Below are 22,730 nucleotides of genomic sequence, written 5' to 3' on the forward strand. Positions count from 1 at the left end.
TACTAGCAGAATACTAGGTAAGTACTACAGGATATTATTCAAGCAAGACAGATATGTCTCTAAAATACGGCCCGCGGACCGGATCCGATCCGCGAACGTACCTATTCGGAATCCGAAACAAGTAGAGCGAAGGCCCAGGGGTCAACAAGTTTGGAGAGGCCTAGAACCTAGCTAGGCCAACGCCCACGTCCCACGTGGGTATGTTCAGTATGATTCATGAGTTTCAATCTTGAAATTCGCTTACGATTCACATTGGTAACTTTTACCATTGCCCTACACTAGTCGCTCTGAGCTGTATACCTCGCTAAACCCCATGGCTCAATCAAAAATCTAAGCAAACAATGATTGAGTATGCTCACAAAATTTCACAAGTATCGGTTGAGAAATGCGAACTGTAGAGAATTAATTGACAGTAAAATAGTCACGGAGAATATAATTTTGCAACAATTCGTATACCACTTGCTTTACGTAAATTACAGCTATAATAACCTTGATAAGGAGGTAACTGAACGTGTTATTTATTTTGTAATTATTTTATCACAGACAAATAGTAGGTACCAATGAAGATCGTTGTGTGTAATTAGTTATATTATGTAAACAACCTTAATGTCTGGCGAGACGTGTATGTATTTCTGTGAAAATATAGATAAATATTTAGGTAGGTAGTAGTAACTTTACCAACGTCATATGCCTACCTAATATTGAAGACATGCTCGAAAATGTGTCATGTTTTACAAATGCTAAACATTTCTATAATGTTAAGGCCCCGTTGGTTCAGGTTCAGCGAAATGGCTGTACCGCACAGGCCCTGCTATACGGCCACATCTCAAAATTTATGATTATTGGAAATTAAATCTTAATAAAAAATAATAAAGTTAAGTATCCTTTGAAAATTTTGGTGGCCAAGTGGCCGTTTAGCAAGGCACCATACGATTACAAAAAAATTTTTTTAGGAGTGTGCCTGGTTTGTTATAGTGTAAAAAAATACAACTAAGTTGTGCTGCTCAAATTATAAAATATTTTACAAGTAAAACTGCGCTGATGAGTGGAGACCTCGTGCTCTTTGCAAACGCTTCATAATGCAGTGACTGTGTATTTCTGTGCGGTTATCAAATGGTAGCAAGAGAATAAAATGAAACCACAAAATACACTAAAAGCTTTATTTACTTAAACCAAAAACAGCCCCCGCCGCATCCTCCCGAAGCAACGGCGTCGTAAGTATTTTCTTTAACCGTTTCTTCTTAATCGCTTCATAGTTCGGTGTCCATAGTTGCGTCTTAGGCTTTTCATGTACCTTAACTTCTTCTATGTCATCGTCTGAAGATTGAAGGTCTACTTCCATGATACTTTTGTCTGTGACCTCTGGGTCTTCGGCGATTTCTTGCCCGGATATGTGCTCGAGGAATTCAGTGCAAATGAGATTGACTGGCGGTAGCATGTGTGGCGCGGCTGACAGGAACTGGAACAAGATTAACTTGTTTTAGTGACGTTGAACACAACCCTTTTATGTTCCATTTTATTGAATAATAAATAACAATACTAGCTTTTGCCCGCGACTTCGTCTGCGTGGAATTAGTGAACGCAGCTAAAGTAGGTATAGCGCCTTCATAAGGCTAATAACAATCATTCAATTCGCGCATTGCTTACTTCAATTATTAGGCAATTCATTAACTCTTTCAATTCCACCCCCCTTTGCACTCTCTTCAGGGATGATTTCCGACATAAAAACTATTCTATGTCCTTCCCCGGGACTCAAACTATCTGTATACCAAATTTCAACTAAATTGGTTCTACGGCTTAAGCGTGAAGAGGTAACAGACAGACACACTTTCGCCTTTATAATATTATAAATATTAATATATATATATATAAGTATGGATTAAGACGACATTGACAAAAAAAATGCCAGGCCATCTGTTAATATTCTAAATTGTTTTAACTTCGATTTAGTAAGTAGTACAACTAGATTATTTTTATCTGATACTCTTGGCGTTTGGTCAGTTACGACTTTTTAGGAGTCCGCAGCAAGCTCGGTACACCATACAAACGTAGTTGCACTCTCATTTTAAAAACGACTAGCTAGATTGCCCTGAAACTGTACTTACAATAGGATAAGGTATATCTATTCCTGTAATTAGTTTATGTAGCTGTTCAAATACCATAGTTAAAAAATAAAGCGAATTAAAATTTTTCATACAAAACATGTTTTTGCTCTATTTTGTTTGTTTTATAAACTAGAGCTATATAAACTAATTACAAAACTAGATATACCTCAGGTCATTGTATGGGCAAAGTTTCATTACAATCCAACACGCAGTTTTAAAATGAGAACGAAACTTCGTTTGTATGGGAAGGTGAAATACGGCCGAGCTTGCTGTGGACTCTTAATAATAGTTTTTTTTAAAGAAGAAACGGTTAATTTCAAAATAACAAACCCTTCGGTCCAAAGATACAAGGACATACCTGTTGTATGGCTCCACTTCCCAAAGCATCTTGGTTAAGTTCTTCCAATTCCCCTGCTTGCGCGGGCGTGACTTCGGACACCTGCTGTTCAGCCAGTAGGGCTCCAAAGTTGGACGTGGGCAGGTTCGCGTGCGAGATCACTTCTAGCTGGCCTTTTTTGGTCTGCTCGGGCTCGAGACAGTAGATTTCCTGTATAAAATGGTTAACTTCATACATTATGGATGATAATAGTGATAATAGGTTAGTATTGTTAGTTAAAGAATGCTTTTCCACCAAAGTACGGAGAAGGTACAGTCAGCAACAAATAGAGAGCGACGGCAGAAGTGGCCAAGTATATCGTAACACGCCTTTAGATCATAGAAATAAGGATGTGTTCCGATATATTTGATACTGTACATTGAGAGAGGCCTAAACTTTAGGGCTCATTTAGACGGTGCAAGAACTTTTCATTACATTGCGTTATTTGATCAGTCGGCTGAAATGTTGTAACCTCAATGGTCCGCAATGTAACTAAAATCGCATGCGAGTTCGCGCGCCGTCTAAATGAGCCCTATATAATTGAAACAGGTTTTCAGAGCTGAATGGAAATAAACCATTTCTCATTATATTTCATATTATCAGATAAGCATACGTCTGGTAGAAAAACAGCCTTTCAAGTACATATGTGACGTCCCACGGTCAAAGGTACCTTATGGCGGGTATGGAGTTATGCATACCCCAGTAATCTACAATAGATAAGCTATCGATAACACAAAAGATCAACCTTCTAGGTTGCGTAGTTACAGAGATATGATTTTTTGAAAATAATGTTGTGAAATGAGCAACTTTACGATAGAGAAGTTTTAAGTTTAGCCGCCTAAAAAACTATGTTCCTGCAGTAAGTTACATAGTTGACTACAAATAATAATACCTTATATATCTGAGATTTAAAAAATATTGCGACTTGTTCTGTAATGCAAATAGAAACTTTTGATATCGACTGATTTATGTGTATACTAACCAATCTCTTGAAAATAAAGTTTTATTTCATTTTCACGATTGATTGCAATGAGCTCTCAAGATTTAAATTTTATCTATTAGAAAACGACACTGACAGACAGTTTAAGCAAAAAACAATACCGATTTAGAGGTGAAAATGTATTTTCTGACTTTTTCATATAAAATCACAAAATTGAATATTTTTACTTTTAATGTGACACACAATCAATTTTTCTGAGCACATATGAAAGAAATTCTGTCATTCAAATGAAATAAATCCTAAAACCCCAACTAAATACTATATTTAACCCCTTATGCCACTTTAAACTTACATAACAATAACAGTATTTGCTCCATACATTTACGAAAAGGTACCTTATGGAAATAAATCTAATAATACATCACTACAAAATATCAATCATATTACAGTTTATCTTTTATGAATAGAAAATATTAATTTACATTAAACTGCCCCAAATTTAATTAGTTCTTCGTCATAATAATCTTAAAAAAGACCAATAATTTGTATGTAATGAAAAGGTACCTTGTGATTAAGTTACATGATGAGGCATGATGATGATGATGGAACAGTTAGGATAAACTAATAATATTTTGGGGTTAACCTGGTATAAAACGTCTATTTCTTATCAATAATATATTTCGGTTGCTATTGAAGATAAGCGGCATTGAGGTTCAATGACCTCAGATATTCCATAAGGTAATGCGTCGGGTATTGGCATTTTTCAGCAAACCAATGGCTGATTTACTGCATGCGACCAAACCAAATGAAGATTATTCTAGTTAAGAAAGACTTGACGAGAGTAACTTTGGTATAATAGCAGGCTACTTGGATTTGTGATGTCGGTCTATGTACGGTTATAATATTTGCGAGGCGCCCCAACCAGAACTGAAATTATCAAATTAGTTTTGCAGAATGCTAATACAGTTCTCTACCAAACTTCTTTTCCCGTATTGACTAGTTTTTTTGGGAATTTTCAATCTTTTTTCCATAAGGTACCTTTTCTACTAAACTCTGAGACGATATTACTAGGCTTATAACTAACTTATAACAAAAATAAAAACAGGTAAACAAACGTTACGCATTAAGGTTTCAGGTCACACAATAAAAAAAAATTGAGCATTTTTTCACCTCTTTACAAAACATTTCATATCTCCGAAACTAGAAACCCTCATAAGGTACCTTTTCCCGTGGAACGTCACATATATTTTAATCTACGTTCTACATTACGAGAAGTCCTTTCTTATTTTTCCCTAAGTACTTTTATAAAACAAGGTTAGTAGATATAGGAATACTTACGAATTTTGTTCTTCGAATACATACTTTACTCTCTCTTTGTATAGTGTTGAGTGAAGTATGACCTCAGTGTCACGTTAGACGGTATTTTTGATAGGCAAGTATCGCAGAGCGCACAGTTAGTACAGTAAAAAAATTGCATTGACACAATTTGGCATTTTGCCTGAACCCTTTGAACGTCACGCCTATCATATGCGGCGTGTCATGGCCTCATGGCTGTCAAAGGGATAAGTACTTATAAAAATCTAAGCAAAAAATAGGTATCTAGACAAAACAGTAGGCATCTTAAAGTGTGATCACTCCAGGTAGATACTACTGCTGGTTAGTACAATCCAATATGAATCTACTGCCTACGGCTATAGAGATGTTAATTGACAAACATTAAATAGCGCTCTGAACCTTTTTTATGGCGTTTGCGGTTTTTAACACAATAGGGATGTTTCCTGTATTTTAAATAAATTATTTCATACATTAGGCACGAAATAAAGCACCAGAAAAATCCGAAAGAACTATAAAGAGTAGGTAACTTGACCGTGACGTCATTGTTCTGTATTTCATAGAGACCCCATAGTAGCTAAGGGCTTGTGCACAAATCACGCGAGGTCCGATAGAGGGGTGGGGGTGTGACACGGCACTTTGCATGTATAATTCAGTTTAACGTTTTTAGGATTGTCTCGAATATAGTATAGTTTTGTTTTATGGCAAGGAAGTCATTGATGTAGCAACAAAACAAATGACAACCATTTGGCCAATTAGAAACTAATTAAATCTGATGGTGTTGCTACTTCAAATTAAATCCTAAATTGATGGAATAATATTAATTAAATATTTAAATCAAAACTTAATTTTTAAATACAAAAAAAGGTGGAAATATGTTTAGATAATTAAATATGATTTATTTCTATATGTTGGACGTACATATAAAAATTATTCCATGAATTTCATTAGTTACTGTTATTTTGATTGTGTTATCCCAGGGACAGTTAGGTTGAGATCATTTCCTGGTTGGCTTTTGCCCTGGATGGGCATCTTTTAATTTAGAAAGTGAAGCTAAATACATCATGCTCTGGTAGCATCGATCCGAGTCTTGGTTAGGCAGCAGCCGCTGCATCCATGAGCTAGGAAGCTCATGCAGAAGTTATTTTGCCACAGACAGTAAGTAGAATATGATAATATAATTGTCTTCAGGTTTGACTCCTTGTTGAATCTTTGTCCCTGCTTATTTGACCATTCGTTTTGTTTCCAGTCTCCTGGCGAAACAATGTGGTGGGATGGGAATATCAGAGCTGTGAGATGAGTCCACTCTAGGAATTTCCAGCTGGTGAGAAACTTAGATCATATAATGTCTCTTAGGTTAGCAGAGCACATGCTTCTAGTTATTAATCTTGAATTGTTTCTTTCAGCTGATTGGGGTTTTCGTTTTTATGTTACTACGTATGTGAAATCAGTTCGCATATCAGAGTATGGAAGTCTGTCCATATTCCTAAAACTTCAAGTGTGTCTGGTGAGCAGTTCGCCATAAGAATTTCGCTTTTCTGCTGGGTGGAGGAGACGACACCTTCAAGCTGAGGCCTTTGGCTTTCTGTGGTGCTCCGCGGTGCAATATTGTTATGAGGTTGGTGTACGCTTTCCTTCCGTCCTAGAAGCATTTCCAAATTTAAAGTTAAAGAATTTAGTAGAATCATATGTGATGGCAAATGATAAATTAGGTACTAACAAATTTAGATAGGTCTGCTTGTAAATCATTGTAGAACCATTTTTGGCACGACCCGGCTCTATCGTCTGACATTATAGAATAAGGTGCTTAATGCTAGCTTAATAAATGATTTACTTGTAGAACACCTTCCTCAGTGTGAGAATAGAAATAAATTATGTGTCACAAAACTAACATTTCATTTTGACATCCTTTAGAAACCCCTGAATAGTTGATGGAAATAAGTGTAAGCACCTGCTTGAGTTTTTGGTTAAGATTTAGATTGGTTAATTTAGTAACCTTAATTGTCCGTGAGTTTCCTCTGGGCAAAGCCCCAGCCGGGCTAGGAAAACCACCGTGACAATTTGGCGCCCATTAAAGAGATTTCTTTTTGTTTTAAGCTAAGTATTTCCATCAAATTCAGTTTATATCATTGCCATTACATATTGATGAGAAAAGTTTTGCAATACTTACGGTTAAGTATTAATTTTGAGCTTGTGCTTTGGCTTTGCACACTTTGATACCATCCAGGTTAAGCTTTAGCTGTTTTACAGTTAGTTTTGTCCAATTTGCTGCACGAAATTCAGAATTTCTGGTGAAATCCGTAAATGAAATGCTTTGATTTTCAGTTAGTAAAATTTGTGCTGACATTTTGTCAGGAAGTTGAAAGTGTCAAACTTTTAGTACATTTTGCTACTTTTTTGCTTGTGAGCTTGTCTCTAAAGATTGAGACCTAGATATTTTGCATTTTTGAGGATTTAAAAAGCATTTTTTTTAATTTTGTTGTATAACTTGGTTAGGTATAGACAAATATTTGGGCAGAGCTTTTATAAGTACTGCAATTGAGTTGTATGTCATGTTGTTAAGGTCAAGTCAATGATCTTTTAGTTCAATTTCGAAAGCTTTAAGCTTGTGCAGAAACTGTTAAGAAATTTGAGAAGTATTGTTTAAGTGTAAAATTTTAACTCAAAATACCTTTTAGTTTAAAAATATATTAGATATTTAGCCACAGATGGATATTTTTTCGGCTTTAAGAACGTAGGAAATTGTGTTTGGTAAATTGTATGAACATACAGTGTGTACATACTTGATTTTGGAACGTTTTTTTTCTAGATAGACTTCAACTTGAAAGCTTGCAATTAGGACAAATTTTGTATAATAATTTATTTTAGTTAGTGGCTTGCTTTTTGCTTTCACTGTTATCAATAGCTTTGATACAAATTTTGTTTATATGAAATATGTAAGATACTTACACAGAGCTAAAAAGGGTTCATTGTAGTAAAAAAAAACACAATAAATTTAGCATTGTTTATTATAAATAGTAATGATACAATAGTGCCACATCAATTTGTAAGTCTTTTGCCATCATATTTCAATATTTTGAGTTATACTTATTATACAACGGCGGTTTCAGTACACTTTTAATGTTTAATGCCCGTTGAACTTATTTATGAAGGTGGATCAAATCTGAGGCGTCGCTGGCAGTACTTGGAAGTTTGCAGGAACGGCAGAGAAGTGGAAATGTTTGAGTCCGGCAGCAGCAAGGTCGATAGTCTCTGGCAAGTGACTTCTGTTGTGTTCCTGATTAGGAAATGATTTTGATTTGTGAAGATATACTTCTTCAGCGCACTGCCAGTGCCTGTGTTCTCATGATTTAACATTGTTTGATTTTCAAAGTTGCAAATTCCTGTAGTCCGGTGTCCAGTTATAGGCATAGCTGGATATCTATTGCTTTTATGGTGGTCTGTTGTTCAAATTTAGCACAGTTTTATAGTAATCTGTAACAATTTCATTAAAATTAGAGTTGATTATACACACTAGTTTGGTTATTTTATAGAATACAGGGAACGTTACAGAGATTTTGCGTTCAGTTTAGAGTGTGAGAACGAAAGTCGACTCCGTTTCTCATTATTTGGTAGATTACCTGTGTTTATTAGTAGATTTAATTCCATTCCAAGTTCGCATTTTGACAAACTAAATATTGAAGTTCTAAGTAGGTATTTGTTCGAAGTTGATCACACTCATATTTAGTTTTCCAATTTGTTGTACTTTAAAGTGGCTAAAATATAGATGAATCTAGTAATAAATGATAAATGCGGCGAAAGTTATTTTGTAGGTAAGGTTATAATTCGCAAAATATCTCAGTGACATTTAACTTTTTAAAAGCATAGACGCTATACCATAGAGTAAATAAATAAGTTCAACAAAGGGTGCGTTCAGAAACATGATATTTTTAGGGTCCAAACTTAAGTCGTAACGTGTCAGCGTTTAATAAACGCTCGTTTTTTTTTGAAGTTATTGAGTAACTTGGTTTATCATTACGGTTTGTTTCAATACATTCCATTTAATGATGTAACGTTAGGATGATGTTTTTAGCACCAAGTTTAAGTCAAATTGAAGTTTTTTATATGGTGCTAGGTGAAGTTTCGTTTTGGATTTTGGACATGGAGCTTGGATCGTGGCGTATTAAGGATTCGGACACAAGGGTTTTGGTAGGTTTTGGAGGTGGAGGTTTTCTCTGGACGCAAGGTCCCGGTTTTTTAGCTTTCACCTTGCCGCCAGAGTAAACGCCCTCGCTTACGCCATAACGTTTCGTTCTACGGTTGTGTCGTTTGGAGTGTTGGATATTGTGGTAAAAATATTCAATCACGACTGTATGTGCGGAACGTGGTGAGCAGCAATGTCTGTTTTCACTACTATTTTTTTGTTTTGTGTGATGAATGAAAGGGTTCTTGGAACAGTGCTCTAAATGCGTGGAGTATGAAAGGGGCGTTACAATCAAGCTCATTTTTTAAGTTATGGAGCGATCCTTAATACGGCCAATAGGTTTTTTTTTGAGGGTAGTTATCGGGTGCTTACCACACCCGAGCGCCGTGTTGGTGCGTTTTGTGTTTTAGGTCGACAGGGGTCCACACCCAGGAGATTTTGTGAGGTATGGCGGGGCGCGCACCGCATACCACGGACGTTTTGCGTTCTTTTTATGTACTCCGATGGGTTCTTGCTCTTTTCAGGCGTCGACTGGTACTCGCTGGTGGGTACCTTTTTCTGTACGTGTTGCCCATAAGTCCAAGCCATAGAGGCGTTGGTGAGGCACACGATTTTTGTGTTCGCGCTGCCGATACAACGAGAAATATTTTGTAGGCGAAGATGCGACACGCGGTATCGCCGCCAATCATGCCTGGCGTGCGATACTGTTTCAGTACTCAACCTCAATGGTTGAGATTTTTGGGCATGTTGCAACCTCAGAGTTGTGTAAGGTTTTGGTCGGTTTGTTTTGTGATCCGGAGAGTTGGGGGATAGGTTACTCTCACCAACTCGAAGGGCCTAGATGTTTTGGTATGGTTTGGTTAGTTTTGTGTAATGGAAGAGTTGGCACAGTTAAGATGTGTCCAATTCAACCATTTGTTGTTGGTTTTTTTTAGGATTGGTATTTTGTTGGTTTGGGTTTGTTGTCGTTGTCAACCTGAAGGGTTGAGACAATTATAGGTGTCCTCAACCTGTAGGGTTGCGACGTTTTAGGATTAGTATGGAAATTTCGGAATTGCGAATTATATTTTTGATTGGATTTTATTTAGCTTCTCAAGTTTATAAAGTAAACTTCGAAGTAGGAATTATTTCGGAATTTTATTTTGCCCGGTCTAGTAGAGATAGGTTTAGGAATGCTGATCATCAGTCCTGGCAGTTGGTTTGGTTTTTCCAGCGCAACGACGCAATGTTGTGCTGGTAAAACCAAGGAATGTTCACTGGTTAGTTAGGAATAAGGTGTGGATTTTTCCGTCTGTTCGGATACCACATAATTTTTTTAGTATTTAGTGTTACGTGGGTTCGAGAATTCGTGAATTTAAAATTTATGGTTTAGCGGTTTTGGCATGTAGTGATAGTTTGGTTTACTTTGGCTTTTTTTTTCTGGATAGGGTTCTCGAAACCTGCGGCAATCATTTTGGTTGTGTTTTTTTTTAGGTGCTCCCATACTAGGTATGGTCGAGGTAGTGTAGTTTTGTTTTTCCTTTTCTTTGTGACACATGTTTTAGATTTAGGATAGTCGCTGAGGACAGCGAGCGTTTTACCCTTGGTAAAACGCAACAGCGGGGAGAGGGGTATTGTGACACGGCACTTTGCATGTATAATTCAGTTTAACGTTTTTAGGATTGTCTCGAATATAGTATAGTTTTGTTTTATGGCAAGGAAGTCATTGATGTAGCAACAAAACAAATGACAACCATTTGGCCAATTAGAAACTAATTAAATCTGATGGTGTTGCTACTTCAAATTAAATCCTAAATTGATGGAATAATATTAATTAAATATTTAAATCAAAACTTAATTTTTAAATACAAAAAAAGGTGGAAATATGTTTAGATAATTAAATATGATTTATTTCTATATGTTGGACGTACATATAAAAATTATTCCATGAATTTCATTAGTTACTGTTATTTTGATTGTGTTATCCCAGGGACAGTTAGGTTGAGATCATTTCCTGGTTGGCTTTTGCCCTGGATGGGCATCTTTTAATTTAGAAAGTGAAGCTAAATACATCATGCTCTGGTAGCATCGATCCGAGTCTTGGTTAGGCAGCAGCCGCTGCATCCATGAGCTAGGAAGCTCATGCAGAAGTTATTTTGCCACAGACAGTAAGTAGAATATGATAATATAATTGTCTTCAGGTTTGACTCCTTGTTGAATCTTTGTCCCTGCTTATTTGACCATTCGTTTTGTTTCCAGTCTCCTGGCGAAACAATGTGGTGGGATGGGAATATCAGAGCTGTGAGATGAGTCCACTCTAGGAATTTCCAGCTGGTGAGAAACTTAGATCATATAATGTCTCTTAGGTTAGCAGAGCACATGCTTCTAGTTATTAATCTTGAATTGTTTCTTTCAGCTGATTGGGGTTTTCGTTTTTATGTTACTACGTATGTGAAATCAGTTCGCATATCAGAGTATGGAAGTCTGTCCATATTCCTAAAACTTCAAGTGTGTCTGGTGAGCAGTTCGCCATAAGAATTTCGCTTTTCTGCTGGGTGGAGGAGACGACACCTTCAAGCTGAGGCCTTTGGCTTTCTGTGGTGCTCCGCGGTGCAATATTGTTATGAGGTTGGTGTACGCTTTCCTTCCGTCCTAGAAGCATTTCCAAATTTAAAGTTAAAGAATTTAGTAGAATCATATGTGATGGCAAATGATAAATTAGGTACTAACAAATTTAGATAGGTCTGCTTGTAAATCATTGTAGAACCATTTTTGGCACGACCCGGCTCTATCGTCTGACATTATAGAATAAGGTGCTTAATGCTAGCTTAATAAATGATTTACTTGTAGAACACCTTCCTCAGTGTGAGAATAGAAATAAATTATGTGTCACAAAACTAACATTTCATTTTGACATCCTTTAGAAACCCCTGAATAGTTGATGGAAATAAGTGTAAGCACCTGCTTGAGTTTTTGGTTAAGATTTAGATTGGTTAATTTAGTAACCTTAATTGTCCGTGAGTTTCCTCTGGGCAAAGCCCAGGCCGGGCTAGGAAAACTCCCCGTGACAGGGGGTCACGAAAAAATCACGACAGATCACGTTGGGGGAGGGAAGGTATAAGGGGGATATAAATGTAATAGTACATTTCGATGCTAGTGCGGAAGGTATGTCATTACTTCACGAGTACCGAGATATCTTGCCACGAGCCGCAGGCGAGTGGGAAGACTCGGGACGAGTGAAGAATGACATTTCCGCACGTGTATCGAACGACGTTTTTTAATACAGTTGCGAAAAAATAAGTAAAACATTGTTAATCGTACACTAAACAAAAGTGGTAACAGTGACAGCTCGCTTAGACGTCGTCTTTAAGTATATTATATCTATGGGCGTTTGGCAGCTATTCCGTTCCATTCAGACACCTTATTAAGAACGGAATTTTCAATATTCAATATTAAAAAATAAACGTGTTATAATGATGAAGAGGAAGTATTAAAATATGAAATATGTATATTTTTCATATTCTTACATTAACAGTAGGTTTTTATGCTGATTACGACGTTTAAAGGAAACTAATATTAACACTCATCAATAAGTAGTCGTGAATTGGAACAAGTATAAATTTAAAAAAATTGGAAAAGTAAAAAGCACTAGTTCGACATAACCAACTTTCCGCACGCTAAACAGCTACGTAAAGTAGCACTTTGTGAGCAACTGTATTAAAAATAAACTATCTACCACATGAGTAGATACTTTCTTTTTCTCGGTTTCGTTAAGCATAAATCTTCACTCGGCACTTATAATAATAGCGAGTCTATTTTACGTTATTTTGGAGCGCGTGGCCTTGACCGGTCGGATGGAAAAAAATCTAAAAAATACACGTGAGGTTATATGTGGGGGTAGCCAAAAACCTCACCAAATATCACCAAGGGGGAGGAAGGGGTCAAAAAGTAGCCGAAAACACCTCGCGTGATTTGTGCACAACCCCTAAACGTTTTGACAGTTCGAAAAAAGAAACTGATTTGACTAAGCAGTCAACTACCCTATACTGAATAGATTATTTTCAATAGATCAGTTCAAAAGCTACACTCAGACTATACTCAGGTATGTCAAAGCACTTACCGAATCGTTCCTCATCAGGTACAGACGCGCTTCGTACTTTGCCGACTGAACGAATGTGCAGACGTTGATCACACCAGTCTTAGGGTCCAACACTCGATTCTGTTTCACGATAGGTGCAGAACTATGCGGGTTGAATACGATCACTGAAAATATAAATAAAATGGGTCTTTAATATCTCATTATGTTGTTCTAGGTAGGTATTTCGAAGATGGTCAACAAATAAAACTAAGTATTTAAGATTACCAACATAGATACAAAAAAGTATATGTAGGTACAGGTCGATTCGCGAAAAGCACGAATAGATTGAACGAAGCTTTGAAGCATTGTATGAGTGACACATGTATCGGTACACACTCAGGGCCGCCATTTTATTGGTTAGGTAATGTCATATGCACTATACACGGTGGCTACAAAGAACTTCATTCCTGTTGCCAGGGAGGTTTTAGTACTATACTGAGCAACTTTTAAATAACCCATTGAAAATGGACCAGCCAAATTCTATGAAGCAGCCAAAATTTTTTTTAGTGCTTTCTGGGTTGGTTTCATAGTAAGAGTTGCTCAATATAACCCCAAAACCTCCCTTGCAACGGGAATACAGTTATTTTTTAGCCATCCTGTATATATATATATGCCTTAGAGCTGCTTCAATTCCCAAGAGCTGGCACTCATTCGTTACATTCGTGCCAGCTCTTGTGAATTGACCTGTATGTATGGTATTACTAGTTTGAGCATTGATATTTAAACCCGCGATGTTTCGAGTGGTATTCCATCTGTCCAATATCTTGGTCCAATGTCATTGCCTCTCACTCTCTCGTTAAGCAAAATGTGAGACAAAATACACATTGGACAAAGAAATTAGACAGGTGTAATACCACCCTTACACACGCGTAAACCAACACTCGATACAAGTTGAGAGTAGCATGGAAATTATAGTATCAGCTATAGACTATTTCATCCGGATTTTATAAAAATGTAAGATATTTGTTTTCTTTTGTAACTTTTGGTTCGTTTTATGACTTTAGGCTTTATTGATAACCAGAACCTAAAAACAGTCTGCTTAAAAGCCAATCGAAATCAACATACCGTCATTCTCGTCGGTAACTATCGCCATCTTGTTGGAGTGGACGTCGGCGACCAGACACGTGGGTCTGATCCGCACTAGCCATTTGACGGACAGAGATAGTAGACTGAACACTGCCAAGCAGTTCTCTGTTGTGCACACCAGCTGAAAGTAATATTTGTAAATGATAAACAATTGAATAAATCAAGTAAAATAACATGGAAACCACAAATGAAAGAGATATAGTCTTAAGTAAAATTCGTGCATCAAATTCGCGCGCGTATCTACGCAGTATTGTTCCGACAATATGCGGTAATTTTGGTTGTTGAAAGTTGACGTTTAACAATTCAGTTACTTATGTCAACTTATGTTACTAGGAAACATACAGCGACATCTAGTTTGGTTGTCAAACTCAGGTGAAATTTTCTCAGTCTTTACCCTCTTCTGAAATCAATAGCTCTTTAATTTAATTCTATGTAATTGCCAAAAAAACTGTTATTCTAGAATACATATTTCGGACTTAGTGATCGTTGTTTTCAATGGAAGTGTTGAATTTTAATTAGGCTAATTCGCCAGTAACTGACCACCTGTTAGTAACTGGCCACCCTAAACTAAAAATGAATTATATTCACCTATAAACATAATTCATTTTAGTGTAAGGTGGCTAATTATTGAAGGCAGGCCAGTTATTGAAACCTTATACTAAAATGAATTCTGTTTATAGGTGAATAGAATTCATTTTAAGTTTAGGGTGGCCAGTTACTGGCGAATTACCCTAGATTAGTGCTCAGATAAAATACTCACATAATGAGCAGCGTCATGGCTTCCAAACTGCACATGCTTCCCCTTGGGCCGCAGCGCCGGGTGCGACAGAGTCGTCTTCATGTTGCACAAATGCGTATCCCAAAGCGTCAGTTTACAACCAAACCAAGCCGCTATAAGTGAACCGTCCTGCGATATCGCCACTCCACCCATCTCCGTCTCAGAATCAACCTCTACCGATTCGATTTTTTGAGTGCCTGTAGTTTCTTTATGCATATTCATAATCCTCAGTATAAGATCGTCTTTCTTACCAACCGCCTTCATATAAGGCAGCTCGACTTTCTCAAACAGATTTTTCACTTCGAACTTTTTTATATCATTGTAGACGCTGCTTGTCGAGAACTGAGCGACTCCAGACGAGTAATAACACGCTGTATAGCAGTACCAGGAACCCTTTGGCTTATTGAAAATTTGGATTTGTACTCGCTTCCATATTCTGAATTTCTGATCTGTGCCTGCGGTAACGCAAAACGTAGCTTGGCTATTTAGGGCGATGGATACAACTCTTGATCCACCGTGGGATAGGTTAACGCAAGTTGCAAGTTTGAAGGGGACGAAGCTGTTTGGCCCTGTCTGGGCTGACCAGAACTTGAGTCTCTCCTCTGGGTATAATACGCCGTCGTGTCGGTATTCTGATGTTACCAGCCAGGTCCCGAGCGAGTTCATTGCAGCGCAAGTCACTTCTGTTTCTAGCGGTATGAGGTTGTGTTTGGATTCTGATGGGATGCTGTTCGTTTGTGTTATGTCAAGCTGAAATTAAATGAATACAAATGGTTGTTTGCAGATTGTCAAAAGTCGGTGCCTATTTAGGTAACATTTATTACGGGATCAAGCACGAAATCGCAAAAATATCCACATTCTCAATTAGAAAATCTCAACAACTGTTCCGATACTTAAAAAACAGTTTTTTTTTTGAGATTTCGGAGTTGGTCCAATAGTAAAAGTTGTTTAGTACCTATACTACCTTTATCCCACCTATTCACCTCGCACTATAAATGTGTAATACGCGATATATCAAAATTTATATATCTTACTTACATATGACCTAGGCTGGCTTAGTGGGTAGTGGCCCTGCCTGTGAAGCTGATGGTCCTGGCTTAGAATCCCGGTAAGGTCATTTATTTGTGTGATGAACACAAATATTTGTTCCTAAGTCATAGGTGTTTTCTATGTATATAAGTACAAATCTATTTATCTATATAAGGAGGTATGTATATTGTCACCTAACACCCATAGTACAAACTATGCTTAGTTTGGGGCTAGGTTGATCTGCGTAAGACGTCCCCTAATATTTATTATTTTATTACTTACAGTGAAGAGCATTTTGTCTGTCTTGGTGGAGTACATCTGCAGGTGTCCCGGCCGTCCGCCCATAAACAGGCAGCCGGTTGGCTTTTGGTACACTAAGGCGCCGCCCGTGGACCGAGCTACAGACGACAGTCCGCCGCACTCTACAATAGTGCAGTGTACCTGCATTTGGGCGTTGGCTATTACCACGGCTGGAAGTTGAGCACATACTTAGTTATAATATGCCCCACCATACAAGAAACAGTTGAATTTCAATCAATAGTGTGGGCAATAAGGTTGAATTTCTTTTGTTAGTAAAGGAGAACGAAACGGAATAAAATGCAAGTCAAAATCAATTAAAAATGATTTCGTTTTCCTTTTTAGCAAATTACTACTACTGTAGGTAACACTTAGAATAAGACCAAGCTAACTCTGCAGCGATTTTGATAGCACAGACTGTGCAACTGTTATTTTAAATGCCATAATTTCTTAGAAGTTTGATGTTAAAATAACACTAGCACGGTCTGTGCTATCAAAATCGGTGCAGAGTTAGCTTGGTCTGACTCTAGGGCCGGTTGCATCAATTGATCAATTTGTCACCATCAAATGGTTCTTAATTTTTATTGTATGGTAAACTTTTATAGTTGACTGCTGACCGCCATTGATCAATCAGTCAATTTATACTGGCCCTTAAAAACAAAAAATAATTAATAAAAAGCTTACCTACATCAGTATGGTTACTTACAGTTGTTAGATAGAGTAATAGCAATATTGGAGTGGCTGACGGCGATGTATCTAATGATTCCCGGCAGCCTGGGGATTAAGTCCTTTGCGCCAGCTTTGTTGGACAAGTTAGCTATGGTCCATTTTACCAATACCTTCTCCATGCCTCCCGTTATGAGATATCCACCTAAAAAAAAGAGATTTTAAAAACACACTAATTTTAACAATAAAAATATTATTAGGGAATGCTCCTGGTACTGAATTTATATGGCTTCTGTTCTTGTCATTATGGCTCTATAAAATTCTTTTTAGTTCTGTAAATTATAAATCATAGTTGAATAAAAAATTGTGAACATACTGGTTTGTTGCGCCTATTTTAAACGAAATAAGGGGCCTTACTGTCTACCTACCAATTTTATTTCAATATAGCTACTAAGGCTATATTAGGCTCAAGACTTAAGACTAGACTCAGAAATCATTTCTCTCCCTTCTCTTAAACTTGAATAAAAAATATTAAACATCCTAGGAAATGCATTATTTATTTTTACCTGATGTAGAAAATCGCACAGCAAATGCAGGCAAGAAATGCCAATGTAACACTTCCCTTGCCACTTCCTGGTAGTGGAAGAGGTTGCCTCTGAAAATGGTAGCTCTTCCAAGGGTATCCACAACGGCCACGGCAGGCTCGCTGTGATGCGTCGCCACATCCAGAATACGGAACTCATTGTAGTTGGAGTGACTGAAATTTGTGAGAAAAGTGTAATATTACAGGTTTACAAGAGATATAAGTATTTCACTATACTATTAACCCCTTACTGCATGTAATAAAAAATATTTATTGAAATTTGAACTTCAATAGCTGTCAATAGAGTTTAATATCATATCCGCCTTATATGACTTCGTATGCGGTAAGGGTTAAGGGCCAGCGGCGGTAGCACTGTCACATTTTTATCGCTTGTCACCATGCCTGTTACGTTCTAACAAGTATGTAAGTGCGAAAGTGACGGGCATAGTGACAGGTGATTAAAATGGAACCACGCTGCGCCTGCTGGACTGCATATTATGAAACATCTGTTCAACAGGTATAAGTGTTTGCGACCACCAAGCAGTAAGCTAATACAGAATTTTCGCGCGGGCCACGGCACACAGCATGTAAGGTCTGAACACCTGGAGCCTGGCTGCCGCGGGCCAGATTGGACCGCTGTCGGCGGGCCGGATTGGAACGCTTCGCGGGCCGGGGTTTGGAGAGCCCTGCTATAGAGTATAGAGGGTAGTCTATCTCGCGTGGTAGTCTATTTCCTAATAATAGCACTGGTTTCTTATGACTAAAAGTGAAAATTGAGGATTATTTTTTATGGTTCTGTACCCGGGTAAAAACGGGACCCTATTACTAAGACTCCATTGTCCGTCCATCTGTCTGTCACCAGGCTGTATCTCATGAACGGTGATAGACAGTTGAAATTATCACAGATGATGTATTTCTGCTGCTGCTTTATAACAAATACTAAAAAGTATGGTGCGATAGGCAGACACTCATATTAGCACGTCTGTGCATATTGAGTGATCAGCACATTTAATGTAGATCTTGCGCCTCCACTCGATAAGGGATTGCCTCTTCTGTCACGTAGAATAATTATATATAATAATAGAATAGTAAGTATTGTGAGGTTTTTAGAGTGTACAAGCTGGGAGATATTACAGCTGTTAACCTGTATACTGTGTTTACTGAATCAGACCCCTCCACCCCGGCGCTCCGCCTATTACATGGCGACCGTGACACGTGAGGTCTTGAGGATTCTGCGAGTATAAAATCATCATGGACGACGACAGTGAGGAGGACTTTGAGGACAAGCCGGCGGCGTCGAACTTACCCAGTGATTTGTCTTATTAATTGGTAATCAACAGTACCAAAATGGGTGGTCAGAGAACGAAGAATGAGGTCGTAATAGTGACCGCGGCCAGTATCAACATCGCTTCATTGGATTCGGCGGGTTTGGATTTGACGGAGGTCCGAGATGGAGGCTACGCGTCTGGTTACGCATTGCTGCCGGGTGCTGGGAGCGTCGCGTCGAGCGAGGTGGAAATTTTTAAGGGTATTTAGCGCGTTTTGTATTTTTTTTATGTGTATTATTTTTCTACTTAGTTAACTTTAAGGATTTATTAGAAGTATTACGTGTTATAAAAGTAGGAATAAGTTAATGACAGGAGATAACTGTATTTATTAGTTAAAGATAATTGTAAAGAAGTTGCAGCTGTGGATTTTAAAAGTCGCGTTTAAAACGGTAGATGGATGTGAGTATTTACTCTTGGAGATTGAGGGTAATAGTATGGTCGGATAATTACCGATTTTTATTTAAAGACGTAAATTGTAACGAGTTTAATTTTGCATACTCAAACTATAATCGCGGTACGATTAGTGCGAGTCAGCAAGGTCGAGGACGGGTGTATTTTCGCGAGTAGGCAGAAATCGGACAGTTTCTGTAGGTCAGACGGATAGTGTAATGTCAATGTTATTCAGCATGTGACTTAGATGACAAACGTAATGAATTTGTTTTTTTTTTCGTGTCTAACGAAGATTATGTAAATATTTGGTCTTATAATACTAGTTATCACATAGATGTAACGTGTTTAGGAAGGAAATTATCATGTTTAGTTTTTTTTTAACGAATTATAAATGAATAAATAATATATGTTAAAGGATTTAGGATTACTGGTTGAGGATTCTAACGGATTATACTTAAACAAATAAACTGGACACGACACTCTGGTACTACGTCTTTGGAGCTTGGCCAGCCTAGAGTAGTAGATATCATAAAAAAGATGCAGAATTAATAATTTGCTCGAGTAAATAATGACGAGATTGATGGAAGATGCGGAATAGTGGACCGGTAAAAATAATACGGATAATGTTGTTTGTGTGAGCTCTACAATTTATATGAATCAAGATTCTCTATTAACGAAGGCACGCTTAGACGTATCGTTACGAGACTTGATTATGCTATAAAAATGATGGTGATAATGTTGTTGTGTAAGCTCTACAATTTATATGAATCAAGATTCTCCATGAACGAAGGCACGCTTAGACGTATCGTTACGAGACTTGATTATGTTATGGGAAGGTCCCAATGCAGACATTAGGGTTATGGCTCATTGTGGAAAAGGTTAAATATAATAGAATTGTTATACATTAAAAATGAGCTAAAATAAAAAGTATGTTACGAGGTGAACTAAGTAAGGTCTTTCGCGCGGGACAAGATGAATTACCAAGGTTATGTATGAATTATTTCGTTGTTAACGAAAATTACTGATCGGGAAATAATAGAAGTTATACTAAAGGATTATTATTGTTACTAACTAGTGGACATGCTGGTAGTACTAAACGGATTGACGGTATCTCTAGAAGCACGAGTATTATTGGAAAAACTGGATTATATAAAACGCAGAAGTTTAGCAGTAGACAAACGCGAGATAATATTTTTATAATTATAGCTACCTATCACAGCTACAACATCTTTTGAGAAGATTTTTTTTAGATTACTTGGACTTGGATAAAGCAGGATGTAATACAAGTATATTATAACTTTGAAATGTGAAATATTAAGTGTGAAATGCAATGTTTTTGTTAGAAATATTTTTTAAAATCAAAGTATGCAGGTAACATATAAAATATTATATTATAAGTCATACATTGTTAATTTTAAGATAGGTGATTTAGTATTAACTAAGAATGAATGTTACAATAAATTAAATGACCTATATTTAGGACCATATAAAATAAAAGACATTATAGGTTCAAATTTAAAGGTAATTAAAAATAATACAGATTATTTAGTACATAAGAATAAAGTTGTATCACTAATAGTGTTCTTTTCAGGGGAGGGAACCCCTACCTTTTCAGGGGAGGTGCGATAGGCAGACACTCATATTAGCACGTCTGTGCATATTGAGTGATCAGCACATTTAATGTAGATCTTGCGCCTCCACTCAATAAGGGATTGCCTCTTCTGTCACGTAGAATAATTATATATAATAATAGAATAGTAAGTATTGTGAGGTTTTTAGAGTGTACAAGCTGGGAGATATTACAGCTGTTAACCTGTATACTGTGTTTACTGAATCATCCCTTCCACCCCGGCGCTCCGCCTATTACAATGGAACCCTTGGTGGGAGAGTCCGACTCGCACTTGTCTGGTTTTTTTTTTGGTATGTTTAACAATTATGGTTAAAAACTACTTAAATTGGAGTTAAGAGACTTGAGACTTTAGTCAACAACATTTTTTTTTCTAAATGTATAAAAGTATGTAATTTAAATACTCACTAGGCATGGACATGTGCTTTATCCAAATTTTGGATGAAAAGAAACTTTGTTAAATTAGATATGGCAGCAAATCTGTCTCTGTTACACCATCCTATAGCCACCCTGACACTCCCAAAGTAAGGTATGTCCTTGCTATTGAATTCTGCTTCTAATACACCAATCTTTAGATAGAATGTAGCAAGACATATTTTATTTTCTTTACCAACTGAAGTTATAAAGCATCTCTCACTGTCGACTAAATCAAATGTGGTGACTTTTCTATTGTCGAGTTTTAATTTCTGAAATGATAAAAACATACAGTATTAAATAAAGCGCCTCAAAATTATTTATAGGATTATTAAGTGTGTCTTCATAATAAACGCCAATATTTATATTTTTATTTATTTAACTTATTGTGGCTTAAAAGAAACGCTTATAAACCATGAACAAATTCATAAATCATATAGACTTCAGTGATAGTATAATTCTGCTCATTTAAATAGATAATTCATTTATATATTAGTAAAGTAGACCAACTCCAGTTTGCTTTTTAAATAAACATGTGAATATATTCAAACCTAGTTGCATATAGATCTGAAAGTAATTAATTAAAGGAAAAATAAGCTATTTATATTCTATCAACCAATAATACTTACATATTCCCTAAGCACAGTCCCACTTTCCAAAGTCCATGTTATAAGCATACCACATCTAGAGCAACCATACAGATTGAAGCCATCCTTGTCGAAACAAATGCCAATCAGTGCATCTATGTCTGTGTCAGCTTCAAGGGTTCGCACTAAGTCTCCTGTCTCAACACAATACACCCGAACGATATTTTCTACTATTACCACTAAAGATCTGCAAAAATAATAAAAAAAACACGATAAAATAATACTTTTATTAACAGACACGTACCAATAACAGAAAAAGACTTACTTTTCATCAGGCGAAAATACAGGGGCATGGTCAATAATACTCCTCCCGGCCTTTCTAGTCAAGGTATATTTCGTAGGTTCTTGATTAGATTTGTGTGTCTTCACTACCATTTTGCTATTTGTTATTTATTTCCCACAAATTAAACACATGCTTCCTAACCTAGTCAGTAAAGTAGTAAACTCAGCATTGCAATGTCAAACTGACAACTGTCAGTCTTCATGCCTTATACTGTACGGTTACCATCAGTTTGTCACTGACATAAACGCCGTCGAGAACGTAATTTACTTTCTATACATCCCGTTTGCACTAATATGCGAGTGCGAGCGAGATGTATAGAAAGTAAATTACGTTCTCGACGGCGTTTATGTCAGTGACAAACTGATGGTAACCGTACTGTTTAAGGTAAATTAATAAACTCAACTTTTAAAAATCATGCAACTTGGCAAAAAAATAAAATGCCAAGTGGATGTTTTAAAGGTTATTCCGAACATCTTATTAAATGTGGTGGTTATGTTGGTACAAGATCCGTTCAAAATGCTACTACTGATAGTGCTACTAGAAGAATGC

The 22,730-nt window shown here is 36.9% G+C and overlaps 1 protein-coding gene across 1 annotated transcript; it reads right to left on the bottom strand.

Annotated features, from left to right (window-relative positions):
- Nucleotides 1–1,146: 1,146 nt before the first annotated feature.
- On the bottom strand, nt 1,147–22,342 carry LOC134796021 (WD repeat-containing protein 75). The gene is made up of 11 exons (XM_063767932.1): nt 22,164–22,342; nt 21,881–22,085; nt 21,246–21,523; nt 17,476–17,666; nt 16,950–17,114; nt 16,229–16,416; nt 14,900–15,667; nt 14,119–14,260; nt 13,036–13,178; nt 2,464–2,652; nt 1,147–1,459 (listed from the first exon to the last, which is right to left on the bottom strand). The coding sequence occupies exons 1-11, from the start codon at nt 22,271–22,273 to the stop codon at nt 1,160–1,162; spliced, it is 2,679 nt and encodes an 892-aa protein (XP_063624002.1). The 5' UTR covers nt 22,274–22,342; the 3' UTR covers nt 1,147–1,159.
- Nucleotides 22,343–22,730: the final 388 nt, after the last annotated feature.

Source organism: Cydia splendana, chromosome 13, assembly GCF_910591565.1.
Source record: "Cydia splendana chromosome 13, ilCydSple1.2, whole genome shotgun sequence".
In the NCBI taxonomy this organism is placed as follows: Eukaryota; Metazoa; Arthropoda; class Insecta; order Lepidoptera; family Tortricidae; genus Cydia; species Cydia splendana.